Source organism: Halichoerus grypus, chromosome 10 (genome assembly GCF_964656455.1).
Source record: "Halichoerus grypus chromosome 10, mHalGry1.hap1.1, whole genome shotgun sequence".
NCBI classification, from domain to species: domain Eukaryota; kingdom Metazoa; phylum Chordata; class Mammalia; order Carnivora; family Phocidae; genus Halichoerus; species Halichoerus grypus.
Genome location: NC_135721.1, coordinates 132,632,443 through 132,651,654, shown reverse-complemented (window position 1 = coordinate 132,651,654; position 19,212 = coordinate 132,632,443). Strand labels below are relative to the sequence as shown.

The 19,212-nt window shown below is 48.9% G+C and overlaps 1 protein-coding gene and 1 long non-coding RNA gene across 2 annotated transcripts in view; one reads left to right on the top strand and one right to left on the bottom strand.

Moving 5' to 3' along the window:
• LOC144379175 (uncharacterized) overlaps nucleotides 1–19,212 on the top strand; it is a 175,333-nt gene that overhangs the window by 57,000 nt on the left and 99,121 nt on the right. The gene's annotated exons all lie outside the window — the stretch shown is intronic.
• MC3R (melanocortin 3 receptor) lies at nucleotides 14,743–17,382 on the bottom strand. The gene has a single exon (XM_036089932.2). The coding sequence runs from the start codon at nucleotides 16,958–16,960 to the stop codon at nucleotides 15,992–15,994; it is 969 nt and encodes a 322-aa protein (XP_035945825.2). The 5' UTR covers nucleotides 16,961–17,382; the 3' UTR covers nucleotides 14,743–15,991.

The window sequence follows — 19,212 nt, the reverse complement described above, 5'->3', positions numbered from 1 at the left end:
TTGGTCTCTGCGTAGATACGGTTACAGATGCTTTTGTCCCTTGAAGTTCCTCTGAGTCGTACCAGTGTGAGGTGAGGAGGTGTTGCTGGCTCAGGGGACAGCGGGAAATGGAGTTTTTATTGGACTTAGCAAGGCTGCCCTGGCCTTTGCAGTGTAGAGCTTAGGGGAAGGCAGTCCGACTAACATTAAGAAGCCCTGGAAACTTCTGGAAGGGAAAAGGTTGATAATACAACTGCCTCTCCCTGGGATTGAAGTTAAGAGGACCTACTGTGTGTGTGGGCTGGGCTCCAACAAAGATCCAGAAGCAGGGAAGAAAAAGAGTCCCAGGAGATAAAATAGCTGTGGAGGGGGGGTAGTGTTGCCAGATTTAGTGAATAAAAGTAGATCTCATTAGAACCATCTCATTCATTCCCTATGGAGGGTTGCAAGATAAACGATAATTTTTTATTATAAATATGTCCCATTCAATATTTGGGATATATTTATATTGAAAAAAATATAGGTTTATCTGAAACTTAAAATTGAATGGAGCATCCCCTACTTTTTAATGGCAACCTGCATAGTGGGTGAGTGGCAGGACCCCTGGGGGTTGGGTCTCACGTGGAACTGGGAGTACATTGAAGTGCTGGGTGTAGGTTGCTGTGGGAGGTCTATGCCCTAAGAATTTGCAGCTTGAGCAAGGTTAAGGGGTCTGGTCCCTGAGGTAGTGGGGGTCTAGGCCACTGTGGGGTGGGGCATAGTGTTGGTGGAGTGGGGTTCCACACTGGGCTCATCCTTGGTCTCAAAGGGCATGTGTCTAATTTGTTCTTGGAGAAAGGCATGAGCAGGACTGACCCTTCCCTCCCTGACACTAATGAAAATAGAGGGTGTTGGAGTATCTTTGGGGGGCGGTTTGGACTTCCTGCCAATACAGGTAGCTGGGTCCCTGAACATTGTGTTTTGGGACAACGTGTGCAACACCTCATGTCATTTGTCTATTTCCTGGCAGGTTTACTTTTTTAAACAACCTTATTGAAATGTAATTTACATACTGCAAAATTCACCCATTTTAAGTGTACAGTCAGTGATTTTTAGTAATTTTACTCAGTTGTGCAATGAACCGTTTTTACTCACATTTCTGGCATGAAATGTGTGCGTTTCTCTCCCATACCAACTCTCTGGACATCCCCTGGGTGTCCTGCAGTTCAGTTCCATTCTGACACTGACTACCCGGAGTTAGTGCAGACCCCCAGGTTAAGGGCTCACCCACAATAATGTCCTCAGGTCAGAGACTAGTTATAAGTCTCAGGTTGTCACCTGCACTTCTGACTGACCAGCTATAAATTGGGGTTCCCACATCCCCATCCTCAGGTTAGATAATTCACTAGAATGACTCACAGAACTCAGGAGGACACTTTACTTAACCATTACCGGTTTATCATAAGGACACAGCTCAGGAACAGCCAAATGGAAGTGATGCCCAGGGCAGGGTATGTGGGAAGGAGTGTGTGCCGACCTCCCAGGTCCTTGATATGGTTGCCAACCTCCCTGAACCCCCACCGTTTAGGGGTCTTTGTGGAGGTTCCCCTACGGAGTCAGGACTGAGTGAATCATTGGTTATTGGTGAGTTACTCAGTCTTTTTTTTTTTTTTTTAAATTTTATTTATTTATTTGACAGAGAGAGACACAGTGAGAGAGGGAACACAAGCAGGGGGAGTGGGAGAGGGAGAAGCAGGCTTCCCGCTGAGCAGGGAGCCCGATGCGGAGCTCGATCCCAGGACCCTGGGATCATGACCTGAGCCGAAGGCAGACGCTTAACGACTGAGCCACCCAGGCGCCCTGTGAGTTACTCAGTCTTCAGCTCTTCTTTCCTTCCTTGGGCTGGGGCTGAAACTTGCAATCTTCTGATCATGCCCTTGGTCTCTCTGGCCACCAGCCCTCAACCTGAAGCTATCTCAGGGTCCCCCACCCCCACCAGCTCATCTCATTAGCGTACAAAATTCACTGTCATCATGCAAGATGCAAGAGATTCTAAGGACTTTAGGAGCCTGTGCCAGGAACCAGAGACAAAGACCAAATATCAGTCTTTTTATTATGTCGCATAGTAACACCACAATCCAGTTTTAGGGTGTTTCTGTCCCCTCATTAGGATCTCTTGTGCCTGTTTACAGTTCATTCCGTCCCTACCCCCAGCTCCACACAGCCACTAATCTACTTTCCGTCTCTATGAATTTGCCTTTTCTAGATGTTTCACATGGATGGAATCGCACAAAATCTAGTCTAGTGTGTCTGGCTTCTTTTCACTTGGCATCATGTTTTTGAGGTTCATCTGTGTTGTAAATGTGTTCATTTCTTTTTATGCTGAGTAACATTGCACATTTTGTTTATCCCTTCAACCGGTCAGTGGACATTTGGGTTTTCCCACTTTTTGGCTATTATGAATAATGCTTCTAGAACATTTGCTTGAATAACCTACTTATTTTAATAATAGTTGTACTACGTATGTGAGTTGTGATGGGAAGAGGGGAGTTTCCAAATGGAAGTGATATTTAAGGAAATGGTCCACTCGTTTTCTTTTTATACTGCTCTTTTAAAAGGTAAGATACTGTCTACTTACATTTCTCTTTAAAAAACCATTTATTTATTTATTATTTTGAAGAGAGAGAGAGAGCATGAGCAGGAGCCAGGGGAGGGGCAGAGTGAGAAGGAGAGAGAATCCCCAGCAGACTACCCGCTGAGTGCAGAGCCTGACACGGGGCTCAATCCTATGACCCTGAGATTGTGACCCAAGCCGAAACTACGAGTCAGATGCCCAACCGACTGAGTCACCCAGGCGCCCCTGTCTACTTATATTTCTGTCTGATTCGTAAGACGCATCCAACTTGATTAGTGTTGAAGAGTACCAAGGCCCAGAAAGGTCAAAGCTTCCCACTAATGGTTTTTTGAAACCAAGGTCAAGACTGGGGGTGAGAAGCAAACCATTTAGCCCTTGAATGTTTGAAAGTAAGAACTAGAAAACCAAACTTGTAGGACCACCCAGTTAAAATCTCAGTATCTTTTCTTTCTTTTTAAAGATTTAATTAATTTATTTAGAGAGAGAGTGCATGCCGGGGCGGGGAGGGGCCGAGAGAAAGGGAGAGGATCTCCATCCAACTCCCCAGTCAGCACGGAGCCTAATGTGGGGCTCCATCTCATGAGCCTGAGATCATGACCTGAGTGGAAATCAGGAGTCGGACACTCAACCGACTAAGCCACCCAGGCGTCCCTACTCAGTATCTTTTCTATCATGTTTGTGTTTCTGCATAGACTTTTTAAACAATATTTCATTAGCTTAAAATAAATGCACTGAAGAGTTAGTTGGGGATTAGCAGGTATATTTTATGGGAAACAAAAGAACTGTGAAGCGGGCCATGTAGATGGAGCCCCCAGAGGAGCCAGTTGAGAGTACTTGGATGAGCAGCGCTGCAGAGCGAGAGACCAGAGACCATGGACAGCGCCTGGAGTGCCTACTTATCTTGCAAGCAGCACCTAGCTCGCTCACAGGGGTTCCTGTGGCCGGCTGGGGGTCCATCCAGGCCTGAGTGAAGGCACTGGCCGGCAACAGATACGATGATTGGTGTCTGATTTAAGTTAGTTGGCCTGAAGTTTGTTCTCTTCTCTTTTGGGTGGTGGGACATGAGTAGGGGGACTATGGGGAAAGAGAAGCTGTTTTCTACTGGAGGAGTGAGCTGATAGAATAGAGTCTCATGCTTTTGGGCCCACTGTGTGAAAAAAAAAAAAACCTCCCTAAGAAAGAAGCCAAAGGAGAGGAAATTAGTCTCGAGAGACAGAGATTTCTGATGACATCATTTCAGTGTTCTAGATGTAGCAGGGCCTGAATTCATTCCTCCCTCTTTTTTTTTTCTTAAGCCAGTGTGAGATGAATTTTTGTTGCTTGCAATTGTAAGAGTCTTGACTCTGCTCATGTTTGGAATAAATAGAAGTCATCAGAATTTTATTTTATTTGTTTTTTAAAAGATTTTATTTATTTATTTGATAGAGTGAGACAGCACAAGCAGGGGGAGCAGTAGAAGGAGAGGGAGAAGCAGGCTCCCGCTGAGCAGAGAGCCTGACACGGGGCTCGATCCCAGGACCCTGGGGCCATGACCTGAGCCGAAGGCAGACGCTTAACCATCAGAGCCACCCAGGTGCCCCCAGAATTTTATTTTTAAAAATGAGAATAATATGCTATCTCCTGTTCCTAAGTGTTGTGGAGCAAATTCTGACCTTACTAAGTGTTTCTGGCTGAGCTCTAGAGCGCACAAAGCAGTTTGTTTGCCTTTGGCCTGGCTTGTTTGCTTTGTTTGCCATTGCTTCCTTCTCTCTTCCTTTGTTGGGGAAGTGATCTCACTGTGGGAGGGAAGTCTGGAGCAGTTTTGGATCCACTTGATGGAGTGTTCCTTAGTACCTTTTTGGCCCGCTTACCCACTGAAGGATGGCTGGTGAGAACAAGAGCCATTCATGTTACAGAGAAAACCAAGGCACGGAATGGCCGAGTGATTGTGTCATGGAGACACAGTGAAGAGATCAATCTGCCTGGAGCTGTGTGTTCCTTTCCTGCCAACTTGCGCTTTAAAAGGGAATCTGGACCTTGCTTGTCCCAGGGCAGTCTCTCCACTTGCCACCAGGCTTCCTGAAGACAGGGCCGTCATGCTCAGTGTTCCTTCCCCAGCCCCAGGTATGGTAGCTGGTCCATATTAAACACTCAACCCATATTTGTGATGGTGGAAGAGAAGATGCGGGTGTGGAGAAGAACAGGCGGCTCAGAAGGGAGTGTGCGGTGTATGTGCCGAGTGGGATATTTGAAGCCTAACGTCTTCGGAAAATAAGCAGTTGCGAAGCGGATGACTGGTAAATTGGCTCGGGACTTTAGGTAAGATCTAAGTTAAAGAAGATGAGGTCTTATTCGGGCAAGAAGACGCCCAGGAATGACTGCCGTATACCGAGTAGAGTCTTGGCACTTTTTATCTGTGAGGCTCACCGTTATCCTGAAGCTAGTTTCTATTCTCATCTCATAGATGGGAGACTCTAGGCGCAGAGGGGTGAGCATCACCCAGCACTGATGGCATTCCAATCCTGACCTGATTCCAAATATCCAAAACATCACATTGGAGGTTTAAAAAAAAAAATCCGTGCCATGGGGCTGCACTCCCTAACAATTAAATTCTCTGGCAGCTAGGACCCAGAATCAGAATTTTTGAAGTTTTGCCAGGTGCCTCCAAAATTGAGAACCACGGCTCTGAGTGTTTCTGGTTCATGTAGAACCAGTGACGATAATTCTAGAAGTCTTGTGTCACCCTTACTCGCCTTTCTGTCCCCCGGAGGCTCCATGGCCTTGCTTGCTACTCGGCCTGTTTTTACTGCCTTTGGAGTTTTCTGATGGATGCAGTTGTCTCCGTCGTGGGTGTTCAGAAAGCGGACTGTCTTCCAGGGGACTCCTGCCCATGTCTGCCACACCGATGACTCACCTGCTTGCTTCATTTCATCCCAGACAAGTGGCTGCTCTGGGCTGGGGGGGAGGCTGCCTGTGCTAGAAGGGGGCCTGGGAAATGACTCCTTAAGAAGAAATACTCAAGATGATTTCACTTGCTCACCATCCCTTTTGATTTTCCTTTGGCCTCCTGGGATGGAATCAATGATATTATTTTGTCAAGAATTCACCTTAAACTCTGACTTTCCGCTGTGGAAAATTGTCTCGTCCTCATTTCTGATGTCTCAGTTGTGGGAGGCCTCACCACCCAAGGTGTGGTTCTGAGACCAGCAGCAAGGGCGTCAGCTTGGCCCTTGTTAGAAATGCAGAGCCCCAGGCTCCACCCCAGTGCCGTGAATCAGAATCTGCAGCTCAGCAAGATCCCCAGGGACTTGTGGGTGCATATTCCTGTCTGAGAAGCCCCATGGGGTGTGCCCAGAATGGAACAAGATGACCCACTAATTTTCTTTAATGATAATATTAGCAGTGGGAACGATGTTGATGGGCCCCAAGCACCACGATAGCGAGTCTTATTAGTTTTATTTCATTGAAACGTCTCAACCACGCTTGACCTAGGTGCGAGTGTTACCATTTTTCTTGGTGAGGAAACAGAAATAAATTACTGTCTCAGGTGAGAGGCTGTGAGAAGCAGGGCCCTGGGCCGAATTCAGGGGGTCTTGCCTGCTTCTAAAGTTCATGACCTTGGGCCCTGTGCTACAACATTGCTCTGTTTGAAGGAGTTAAAGATGAGGGACCGTTTGCTCACATCCGTTCGTTCACTCCTCAAATGTTTTCCGAGTGCCTGCTTTGGACCAGGACTGGGGTGGACTTGGGGAAGTCAGCTGGAGCCCGCCTCCTCACAGTGCTCCCAGTTAGGGGAGGGGAAGAGGGGACGAGGGATGGGAAGAGTTGGCAGACATGAATAAAGTTTGAACCTTTCCTGCTCCCCGCTGTGGACACCCCAAGTCCATGCCCTGGGACCACCTTGAGGTGGGACTCAGCACTTTGTTGCGGCCCCCACGTCCAAAGGGTAAATCCATTGCTCCAAGCACTGGTGACCACAGGCATTTCAGATTTTGTCCCCACTAGACTTCCAGACCCTTCTTGTTCCTTCCGCAGCACTCTGCTCTTTGCTGTCTGTTCCCAAACTCCTGAGATCCATGCAATTCCCTGCCGTTTCTCAGAGTATCTGCCCGACATGGGCATGTCTTTCCCTCTGAATCTGGCTGCCAAGAAAACCCGGATTGCGTTAACATCATCATATTCTCCAGTGATGATAGCATAAGAGCAGTGCTTGAGACAGGTGCATCTAAAGATGGAGGGATCACTGAGGAGGAAGTGACTGGCCCAGCATACTGGAAACTTTGGCTTGGTTGTCCAGTTTTCTACCTTCCTTTTCATCCCTTAATTAGAAATGTTTCCTTGCAGTTCTGCTTGCTTTACCCTTACCCTTAGTATAATACGAGGGCAGACCAGAGGTTTCCTTGGATCATCTACTCTAGTGGTTTGTCTTTGTTTTCAGCTGTTTTTGCAAATCTGATCTTACATGTAAACACAGTATGCACACCGGATCACACCGGAGCTGGTCTCATTGAGCTTGGAGCTTGGAGTCCTTATCTGTTCTTACTTTTCTGCCCTTCTCCCCCCAACCCCCACCTGACTTCTCCCCCCTTGGTTCCTGAGGAATGGATAGTATTTGTCAGAATGCTGTTGCTTATAAATGGCAGTAGCTCAGTAACCGAAAGGCCAGATTTAGGACTAGCTTCAGGCATAGGAGGATGCAGGTGCTCCAATAATAACAGCAGCAGTCTTCTCTCTCCTTCTGCCTGCTTCCTTTGGTGCTGGCTTCATCCTCACACAGACTGGTCCCTCCTGCCTGCAGCCCTGGCAGCTTGGTACCCAGAGTTCCGGGGGCACGAGGGCCTGTGATTCTCAGTGGTTCCAGAGCAGGTATGGGGTCTCCCTGGGCTGCCTTGGGTCACAGATGTGGTTACTGTGCCCGAGGTGGAGGATCCACAGATGGTCAGGTGTGGGCCAGGCATCTGCCTTGTGGCTGATATGGAGGTGGGGTCTGTGCCACGTGAGCCACCGTGCTGAAGCAGCGGCTACCTGTGACTGCCACGGACACGGACAAGGGTTGAAAACCACCCACCAAGTCCAGCTCTGCCACTTGCACCAGCGTGTGCCCGAAGCCCAGAGACGGTGACAGACTTGCTCAGGGTCACACGAGCCTAGAACCGTGCCTGGTCCCGGGCTCTCCCGAATTTCAGCTCTGAGTTTCCTCCATTTGGCCACCCAGTCTTTTCAGGGTGGGGCACACAGCCTTTCCTTTGCTGATAAACAGAGTCCTTCAAAGCCACTTTTGTGGCATTCACCCCAAAAGACCATCTGTGACATTGCTCTTGTGTTCCCTCTGGTGCTCAGTGGGATGTGTCAACCTCTTCAAAATCAGCACATGTCAGAGCATAAACACAGTAAGTGCAAGGAAGGACCTTTCCCCCCACAATTAAAAACAAAACACTGCCAGGAACATGAGTGTATTTATATTGCTCAGGTCAGATGTGTAGCCTATAAAGTGTTTGGAGAGCTGAGTTGATTCTGCAGGTCTCGTATGGGAAATGTATTTCTTTGGCTAGAGCAACTCACCCCATTCTGCTTCTCCACTTCAGCCAACTGTTGGCTCTGGGGTAGACATCCTTCCTGCGTGGCCTGTCACAAAACCTGGCAAAGCAGAGAATTTGTAAGAACTTTCCTGTATGTTTAAAAAGTACATAAATAATAAAGTGTAATGAATTTTCACGAGTGGATTGAGAAATAGAAGAGCTTCCAACCCCTCAGGGACCTCCCCTCCTGCCAAAGAAAACAATTTAATTATAAAATAAAGTCCCGGTTTAGTGGCTGCCACTTGGTTTATGAGAATTTACATTCTTTATGCAGCAAGTTGAAGATGCAGGCTTGGAACACAGGTCTGTCTGACCTCAGAGATTGGATAAAAAAAGATCACACGGGAATTCTGGGAATGAGGGTTTTCTTCTATGTCTGTGCAGCTAATTGCCAATTCCCATGTCAGAGGCCCATGCTTCCATTTGCTGAGTCTCCTGGCACCCTTTCCACGTTGCTAACTTCAGTTTGGCTCACTGGCAGAAAAGAGAGAGAAGTTCACAGAACAGTTACACAACGTGGTAAGTTCTCTGGGAGGTGGACGGGGGGCCACTCAGCCCATGGCAATCCTCACCATGCTGTGGGTGTCCTCTTGAATGAGAGATTATTTGACCTAGTACAACAACACCATTTTCTGAGCACTTTGTATTTTCAAGACTCCTCGATAGGATGTTTGCACACATCCCTTGGCAGCCTGCATAAATCACTTGGTTCAGTCTCAGTGTGGCATCACAAAGAAAGAAGGTGCAGAGAAAGGATGAGCGTATTGCAGTGGTTCTCCGCTGGGGGTGGGTTTGCCCTCCCCCAGCCTGGGACGTCAGTGTCTGGAGACGTGTTGCCGTTGCCATGTGTCGTGTTGTGAGGGTGTTCCCGGCTGCTAGTGGGTAGAGACCAGGCATGCCGGTAAACGTCCTACAATGTGACGGGGCGGCCCCAGGCCAGAATCATCTGGCTCCGAGGTCCGTGGTGCCAAGGTTGAAAAACCCGGGTGGAATTCAGTGCCAGTCGCCGTGGCGTCCAGAGAGAATGCCTAGGGACCGGAGAAAATCGCACCAGAAGCCTCTTTGCAAATCCCAACTCTACCTTTGCCCTTCTCTAAACTCACATGGATGGATGGCAGCTTCTCCCCTCTTGCCCCATTTCCTGACCATTTTTTCCTCTCCTCCAATCCTTTTCTTTTTACGATGAAAACCTTTGGGCTAGGTTTTCTCAAACTTCACTCGTTCGTGTGTGTCCCTGATGGTGTGTCCGTGACCCATTTACTGAATAGTTTCATCATAGCCAACTCACGTCTTTATTTGTAAACACTACCTGAGTCCCATCCTGAGCAACACTACGTAAGAGATCACGAGTTTCGTAAACAATGTAATATGCATTTGGACATACTTACAGTACAAATATAAATCCAAATACTCAAATTGTGGTTTACTTGGGAGAGTTTTCTATTACAATAGAAACAGTTGGCAGGTGTTGATATGTGGGCCATTGCAGACCATCTTGCATACCCTTGTGGAACTTACTCTGTACTTTGGGAAATGGGAAACATTGGGCTGACTTCCACCTCACCCCTTCCTCTGCCCTTCCTCCCCCTCCCTAGTGACAGCCATTTGCAGGTACCCGGGGGAGGAGGGGCAGGCAGCTTGCAGGCGATTGCAGAAATTTCTAGGGGCAAGCCAGTGGAGGGAAAGGGACTGTGAAATTCATATGTTGATTATTTTTTGGACCTTGTGACATTGCATTCATTTGTCACAACTAAATGCCGCCAGGTAAGTGGGTCGAACCTCCCTTTTACAGGTGAGCGACGGAGCTCACAGAGGTAAAAAATGGGCCTGAGGATTCACACCTAGGCCTGCTGTCATTGCCCCGAAGCCTCCTTTTCCTCTCTGCTACGGTAGCCCAGCCTTGGGTGTCCTTGAGTGTTGGTTTTTATCTGCACCTCCCTGACCCGCCTTCACGCCGTGGCGGGACTGGGGACTCAGTGAGCTCACACTGTAACCCTGCAGGACCGGCATTTCCCACCGGGCCTGCCACCCCAGCCAGGCCGCCTGTGCGGAGCTCTCACTAACCCGTGGGCTCTGCGGCCGGTCAGGGTGCGCAGGGGGAGAGCTTCCCAAATCCTCTCTCTGCTCAGCAAGAAGCACATGGGAGGCTCACCTGGGAGAGATGCAAAGGGGCTTAGCTTAGGTAAGCTGACATTTCTGACACCGGGTCTAATCCCTTTTGGGGACCAGAAGGTTCTGAGGAGCTGTAAGTAGTCCCCAGGGAAAGATGATTACAGGACTCCCTAGAGGCTCTTAGGTGCCTTTTCTAGAGCTACCTGGGCAGTGAAGCCAGGAGTTTCGTGGTCCAGGCATGGCCCTGGGCCTCCAGGGTCATTGAGATTTCTTTAGTTTCTGGCATGTGCTGCTTCTGGTTTCCTCCACTTGCTTCTCATTCACCTCCCTTTCCGTTTCCTCCTCCTCAAGGCTCCCCCTGAGGGTGTCCCTGGCTAGGGGAGGGGCCGCTCTGTGCTTCTGCAGCCCTCAGCCGCCCTTCCTACCTGTTCCTGTCATTGTACCTGTCATCTCCCTGATAAGCTGGCGTTCCGGCAGGGCAGGGCCCCATGCACCTGCCCACCTGGGAGGGGCTAGCACAGAGGAGGCCCCCTCCATGTGCTGAATTAATGATGGGCTGAGTCTAGAGCCTGGGCTCTGGGCTAGGGCTTTCTGGAAGCAGCGTGATCTTGGACAAGCTCATTTTGCTCATCTGTGAGATGGTGAGGATGGAGGTTATTTACCTTACAACAAGGCTTCTGAAGCTCAGTGCCGTTGGCATTGAGGCAGATAATTCTTGGTTGTGGGGGCCTGTCCTGTGCATCGTAGGGCGTTTAGCAGCAGCTCTCGCCGCTACTTGTTAGATGCCAGGACCACCCCCACCCTAGATGTGACCCGCAGGAGTGTGCAGACATTGTCAGATGGACCCTGGGGTCAGCATGGTCCCTGGTTGAGAACCACGGTCTTAGAAGATAGTTGTGAAGGTTCAGCGAGATCGTATGTCAAGTGCCCAGGACAGTATCTGGCATATAATGAAACACTCCCTAAACATTAGTTATTGTTGTTATTAATGACTTTTACCCAGAGTAGCCAAGTGCTGGGGGCTTAGATTTTTCTGAGTGAACGGATTTGAGTCATGGGACACCACTTGGGACTCATTGAGCATCAGTGACACAACTGTGCCCTTGGTGAAGACCAGCTTTCACGAATTATTCTCCTCCCGGCGTAGAAGGGAGGTAGAATCTGCGCCCAGTCCTGCTTGATGACACGCTGGTTAGTGATCAGTGTGGAACACACACAGCTGGGGGTGCGTGGCGCTGGGGCTCACACGTGGGGTGCGGATCCTGACGATGGCTACGGGGTCCAGCTCTGTCTCTCACCCTCTTGGAAGCCTGGGTCAAGACGATTTCACCTCCTCCACGATCCAGCTTCCTTTTCTGTAGGCCACAACGGTAGTAGTGCTTAGGTCATGGGCTTTTGGTGAGAATTCAGCGAGTTAATGTATCAGAACGCTTAGCACAGTGACAGGCACATGCTAACACCATATAGTGTCTAATTATTATTTCTATTGATTTGGCTCCCACATAGGTGTTCTTAGATGAGAAAGGTTGAGTTCTTCAATTGCAAGTTTTCCTTTTATTCTGCATTTTGTCATCTGGTGCTCCCAGTTTCTAGATTTATGTTGTTGGTTCTTGGAGGGCCTGACATTAATTGCAGGTGCTCGACACTTTGACAGGGAATGGTGGGAAAGAAACTTAAGCCCCCGGGTGCTGGTTTTTGTTATTCTTCAGAAATGAGCAGTGCTTGTTGGTTTAGGTAGTTCTCATAGTTTGCTGTGCATCATAATTGCCTGTGGATTTTGAAGATTTCAGATGTTTGGCATTACCTCTGACCTGCTGGATTGTAATTTTCAGAGATGGGGCTATTTTTCTCAGACTCCATGTTTGCTACTGACATTCACCAAATCTGAGGATCGCTGGCATATTATATTCTCTTTGGTTAGACTTGAACTCATATTTAAGTGTATTAATGAAGTCACCTACTCATTTAACACATATTCTTTATTGACCAGTTTTAGATGCTGGGCACTGCTTTCTAGTGGGAGAGATTGATGATAATTAAATGAATAAACTAATAAGAAAATATAAAATAGCAACAAGATCTGTGATAAAATAATAGTCCATGTGAATACATGGGGTCTTCTTGAGAAAGAGTAGTCAGGGAAGGCATCTCAGAGGACTGAGCTGAAGCCTGAATGATAAAAAGGTGCCAAGCATGGCAAGATATGGGGGGAAGAAGCTTGAGGCAGAGGATATAGCAAGTGCAAAGGCCCTGGGGCAGGAATGAGTATGGTGAGTTTGAGTCCAGTGGGGGTGGTTAAGTGTGGGCAGGAGGGTGTTGGGGATTTACCAGAGGAGATCAGATCTTTAAGACTTTCTAGGGCCAGGTAAGGAAGTGGAATTTTATTTGAAGCCACTGAAGAGTTTTGAGTAGGAGTGCAATATGATCTGATTTGTATTTTTTTTTAAGACTTTATTTATTTATTTGACAGAGAGACAGAGAGAGAGCATAAGCAGGCAGAGGATGAAGCAGCCTCTCGATGAGCAGGGAGCCTGACGTGGGGCTCGATCCCAGGACCCTGGGATCACGACCCGAGCCGAAGGCAGCCGCTTAACTGACTGAGCCACCCAGGTGTGCCCCCTGATCTGTATTTTTAAAGGATTGCACTGGCTGCTGTGTGGAGAATGGGTTTTGGTGGAGGTGAGGGTGGTGAAGGTTTTCAGCCGAGGAGGCTTGAGTATGTTGTAGCCCCCAGCCCTATAGGAGTTAAGCACAAAAGTTCAACTTAAGGACAACAGGCAACCATTTCTAGAGACCCAGGGAGTCAACCACTGCAGTGATCTTGCCTTGGGGATGGGAGTGAAAGGTGAATGTAGCTTAATATGTGAGTTAAAATCATGATGAGCTTTTATTTACCCAGATTAAGCATTTTCAAACCTAACTCCTGCTGCTGAAGATGTTCAGTGGGTTCCCACATGAAGTGGCCCTGTCAGCCTAATGTTCAACCCCCAGTAAGAGGTGTACTCCCCAGGGCTACCCATAGGCTTTGGAAAAGGAGAGCAAATAAAATGATTAATTGGTTCTTGGTTTTTATGACATCTCTGTGGAAACTCTATTATGAAATTCTGGACTTGTGAGTTGTAGAAATATGTATTAGTCTCCCTCCATGGCAGCACATTGCCTCTGATGTCATTGGGTCATGGCTCAACCATCTATACTGTTTCCATGAGAGGCGCTAGGGGATTGGTGTTGGACTTGGGGATGCGGGTTGGGCAGCCTGTTTGGACCTCCGCTTCTCTCCTTGCTAGCTGAATTTTCATAGACAAGCTCCTTAATCTCTGAGTTTCAGGTGTCTCATCTCCAGAATAAGGTGATCATAGTATCTACCTCATGATGTTATTGCAAGGGTCAGAGAAGCAGATGCCTATACAATACTTAGCACGGTTCTTGGCACGGGGTCAGCACTCTAGGCAGATGAATACTTTTGGGTTTCCATTATGCTCCTTTGAAAGTCCTCTGTGCCCTTGCTTTCTGAAAGGTGGTCCCCAGACCAGCAGTTGCATCCCCTGGGCACTTGTCAGAGTCAGAAATGCAGAATCTTAGGCTCCACCCCAGACCTGCTGATTCGAATTTGCACTTGAACAAGATCCCAGGTGATTCTTGTGGGCATTTACGTCTGGAAGTGCCACTGTTGTAAGCTAAAATGCGTACAGGGAGGAGAGCTGAGTCAGGTCTGAATATGGAAACCTGTTGCCAGCATCGTGTTGGGGCAGAAAGACATCATCACCAGGACACAAAATACACTGTGACCCTAACCAACGGGGCGTGGTTGGACGGCCACGTTACCTCTCCTGCCCAGGTCTTCATCTGGTACATGACTCACCTATTTTAGAAATTTGTTGAGAGGTAAGTGAAGTAATGTGAAAGCTGATATCAGAGAGTGAAAAGTAAGTTATTTTTATCTTGTTTACATAGAAAAGGGACATCATAATTTTTACAGCTGTTAATACATTTTCAAAGATTCCAATTCCCCATATTCCCCATTTGCTGGCTGAGTAGCCATGGGCATGACCTATTATTTGGCATCTCAATTAGAGTAATGGAGAGTGACAGTGGCCGAGGAACTATGGCCTGGTATTTTTGGAAACTAAATGGGAGAATTTTGTAGTTTGGCTGAAAGGCATTGCCCTAGAAAAGCTGAGCACTGTGGTCAACGGCAGTGTTTATGCCATTTACCAAATACTCAGAATCACAGTGTAAGGTGTGGAGGCCATGTGCAGAAGTCACCAGGATGCTTCCGGGTGGCATATTTTAATGTGTCACACGTTTAGCAGCCACAAAAGCCTTTTATTGTTTCCAAACATCACAACCAAAGCAAGAGACAAGTGATATTGCTTCTATTGGCAGGATGTCTTCAAGTACCAAAAACCCACAGTATATTCCAGCACAAGAAAAAACACAAAATTGTACACCAAAGACACAGCATATTATAAGAATTCATTGGGGGGGTGTGGGGGGGGGCAGTGTGAGGCCAGCCAGAAAGCACAGCGTGAAGTTCTCCAGGGCAGGAGAGGGTCTGATGGGTGCGTGTAGCATGCAGAGACAGTCCTAGCACAGCTCACCCTATGCTCACGGGGATGAAATGCTGTGCTTAATAAGCTACAGGCATTGAGAGCTGGGTCACCCCAACTTTTACACCATGCCAGAAAAAAGGAGCAGTGAACCAAGAAATTTCTCTTTCACAGATAACTCAGGAGATCAGGTGATAGAGACACGGCTACTGTGAGCAAAAACAGAGCTTCTGAGAAAACCACAGGCATTTTCACAGTTTCTGAAACTCTCTGAAACTATAGTAAAGCCATTTCTTGAGGCACGTGTCCTCCCATCCATGATTCCCTCTCTTGCTTTAATGACAGAAAAGGAATAATAGGAAAAAAGCTTTTTTTTTTTTTTTAAAGAGGGAAATTTATACCTTTAAACAGCAAGGTATCAAAATACTTTGTACACAGGTATGTGCTGATTTTCCAAAGCACTGTATCTGCCTTTCATTGGAATTTTGAAAGCTGCCTTAGGTTTAATGCATAAGAACCGGACAACAGCACTACAGCAGCTGAAATAGAAATAGGTTACATCCCCATGGTCATTTTCGGGGGGAGGCTGGGATGGGGGTTGAGGAGAGGGCCATACATAGCGTTGCTTCTTCCACACAGAGCTCAGTATTTTTTAGGCAATTATTTTACAGTAAATCGAGTTATAGAATAGAAACTCAGTCTCTTACAAAATGAGGACAAGACCATCTGAGCAGCTGACAGCCAGAACTGTGACAGGTTTGCTGGGGAGACATTCGAATCCCTGTTACAGTCAACGAGAGTCCTTCCGTCTGGTCTGACTTGCAGCAGGGAGACACGGGGAGGACGCTGGAGGGAGCAGGTGGGCATTGCAGACCCCAGGTGCATGGAAATGAATACAGGCAGCACCCAGAGGAGCCCTCACTGAGTCCCGCCAGGGCCTCTTTGGGAAATCAGTGACTTACCCACTTTGGAATCCTTCGAGAAAGCCTGTTACGTACCATTTTCCCCTTTGAAAAGCTTTGCAAGCACAAAGACAAAAGACATGTACAATCATGGCTGTTGACATATTTTAAGTCTTCCAAGGATTTATCTACCCCCTCTTCTTTTTTCTAAACACCTTGGCTGGTTGGGGGCTCACCAGCGACGGAGCCGTCGCCCACTTCCGTGGCCGTGGCGCCCTACCCCAGGTTCAGGCTGTCGCAGCTGCAGAGGATCTCCCTGAAGGTGTTACGTAGCTCCAGGCTCCGGAAGGCGTAGATGAGCGGGTCGATGATGGAGTTGCACATGATGAGGACTAGGTAGGTGTTGAAGTGGGCGGTGTAACAGACGCAGTAGGGGTTGGTGGGGCAGGTTATGATGAGGATGAGGTGGAGGAAGAAGGGGGCCCAGCAGAAGATGAAGACCCCCAGCAGGATGGTGATGGTGACAGCCCCCTTCAGGCACGAGTGCTGCTGTGGGGCCACGCCCCTGGCAGGTGGCAGCGCCGCGATGCGCTGGACGTGCAGCCGGGCGAAGAGGAACATGTGCACGTAGAGGGTGCCCATGAGGAGCAGCATGGCGAAGAACATGGTGATGAGGCACACGATGACCATCTTGCTCTCGGAGTAGACGATGAAGACCACGCCACAGACACCGCAGCACAGCCAGATGGCCGCGATCCAGGCGAGCGCCTTCCGCACCGTCATGATGCTGTGGTAGCGCAGCGCGTAGAAGATGGTGACGTACCTGTCCACGGCGATGGCCAGGAGGTTGCAGATGGAGGCCACCAGGGAGATGCAGATCATGGAGTCGAAGACGTTGTCCATGTGCTGGATGAACTGGTCCTCGAAGGTCAGGTAGTTGCTGTTGACGACGGCGATCATGATGGTCTCCAGGGCATTGGACACGCTCACCAGCATGTCGGCCACCGCCAGGCTGCAGAGGAAGAAGTACATGGGGGAGTGCAGGTTGCCGTTCCTGACCACAGCCAGGATGACCAGGATGTTCTCCAGCAGGCTGACGATGCCCAGCGCCAGGAAGACTTGGGGCTTGATGAAGACCTGCTCGCAGAAGCCGCTGCTGCTCTGGTTGCTGAAGGAGGGCGCCGCGAGCTGCTCTGAGCTGTCGGGCAGTGTTGGCTGAGCAGACAGGCAGCACGAAGCATTCATTGCTAAGGGACGGGTGGGTGGGAGCTGGGGCTCCGGCAGCGTCCAGAACCCGCTACTGCTGGCGGCAAGGAATCCCCCTCCAGATGCTTGCGGTGGATGCCCGTCCAGTCCAGGCTGAGGGAGAGGGAGAGAAAGTCAGCTTGGAGACGGACAAGAGAACTTTCCTCTGCTTTTCCAGGACGGGCGCTCCTCTGCGTCGTCGTCCTTCTCCCTCCTTCTTACCCCTTCTCACACCCCCACCTGGGAATGGAAAAGCTGCCACTGGTGCCTGGAGTTTCAGCTGTTTTCATAGCACGACCGGGCATGTGGTGCCTGCTGCTGGAAGTGAGCGGGGAGCACTCAGCCGTCACACACGGGCTGCAGGCAGGCTCCTACTTCATCTTCAGCGCAGGGAAAGGACCGCGGAGCAGGGAGCAGCGATCGGGCGCCTCCCCGACTGACGGCGGCAGCGCCCGCGCGGGCAGGGAGCTCGAGAAGCAGGCTGGTGCCCTCTGCAGGCCAGACTGCTCATCGGCGTGCTGCCTTGGCGGAGCAGTTCTTATTGGTCATGGAAACTGCCACAGGTATCCATTCATCCAATTTGTTCATTGATTTTTTTTTTTTTAAATAGCCATCATTATGGAGCACCTGCTCTGTGTCAGGTCTCTGCTGGGTGCAGGGAATATAACGGTGAACCAGACTGACACACTGTCCCGGTTTCCCCTAGACTCGGTGTCCGAGGTGGGAGGTGAGAAGTCAGGACGTTATATTTCATTGTGATGAATGCGTGATGATGAAGCCCAGGGGGCTGGGGGAGCGTTGGGGGGGCCCTAACCTGGATGGTCAAGGTGATAGAGACAAGGCTGGAGGAAAGAGCATCTAAACCTTGACTTGGAGGAAGAAGAGGTGATATCCAGCGGTGGCGTGGGGCTGGGGTCGAATGAAGGAGGTAAGTGGAGGGTCCCAGGCAGAGGGATTCACATACCCCAGACCTGGAGACAAAAGAGCAGTGGCCGTGGGGATCGTCACAGAATGTGGGTACAGGGACCCACCTGACCTCCTGAATCAGGATCACAGGGGTAGGACCTGGACAAATGTGTGTTCAGTTTTCGACAGGTGAGCTGGGGCATAGCCAGGATTGAGATCTATTGAAAAGGAAGGTTGGTGGTTTTTTTTCTTTTAACTCAAGTACAGTTGATACACAGTGTTATATTAGTTTCAGGTGTATGACATAGTGACCCAACAATTCTATATGTTATGCAGCGCTTGGCCTAATATCTGTAGTTACCCTCTGTCACCAGACGATGTTATTACAGTATTATTGACCATATTCCTTCCCTATGCTGTATTTTTTATCTCTGTGATTTATGTATTTTATAAGGAAGCTTGGTGTTTTTGAGGAACTGAAAGTAGTTTGGCCAGAGTGTGGAGCTGGGAGACACAATTTGAGAAATAAGGCTGCAAAGGTTTTTTTTTTTAAACAAAAGTCGGGAGATGTCTGGATCCACCGTACGTGGGAGTTTGGACTGTCTCCTGAAGGCAGTGGGGGCCGTGGAAGAAGAAAGGGCTTTAGGCAGTGGGGGCTGAGAGGGGGCTACCCTTTAAAAAGACTCCCCCTTGCAGGGTGGAGAATGGATTGGAAGGGGAGGGGCAAGGAACCAGGGAGGCCAGGGCTTCAGAGGTCTCGGATAGATGATGGTAGCCTGGAACCAGGATGAAGAGGTGGCGGCGTGGGGCCAGGGGAGGACAGGAGCAGAGATGTTCAGGCGGAAGGGTGGCAGAGATTTGAGAGTGGCTGGCCATGGAACTGTGCGAGAGGCAATGGGCAGGAAGCCCCTCTCCTTCTTCCTTCTTAAGTAGCAGGGAGGATCGAGATGCCTTTTGAGCTAGAAAATGTAGAAGGCAGAATTTAGCAATAGACTTCAGTACCTGGTTCATATCACATTTGGTGCTGCACACGAGGATCATGTGAACTCTGGAAGCACGGAGTCCTTTTGGCCCTACACACACACATGCACGCGCGCACACACACACACACACACACACATTCCAGATGGATTAATGATCCATCTAACTATTGTCTAACTTTGTGTGTGTGTGTGTGTGTGTGTATGAGATAGAAGAAATACGCATAAGGAAATAGAAGAACATTTTAAATATTTATAAAACTGTGGAACGGAGAGATTTTCTTAACAAGATGGGCAATCCAAAATGTAGAGTATGGAAAAAAGCACCATAAACAACGTCAAGAGACAGGAAGAAAACATTCTCCA

Bases quoted from the DNA above. Each gene is read 5' to 3' on its own strand.
- MC3R (XM_036089932.2), bottom strand. From the start codon at position 16,960: ATGAATGCTTCGTGCTGCCTGTCTGCTCAGCCAACACTGCCCGACAGC.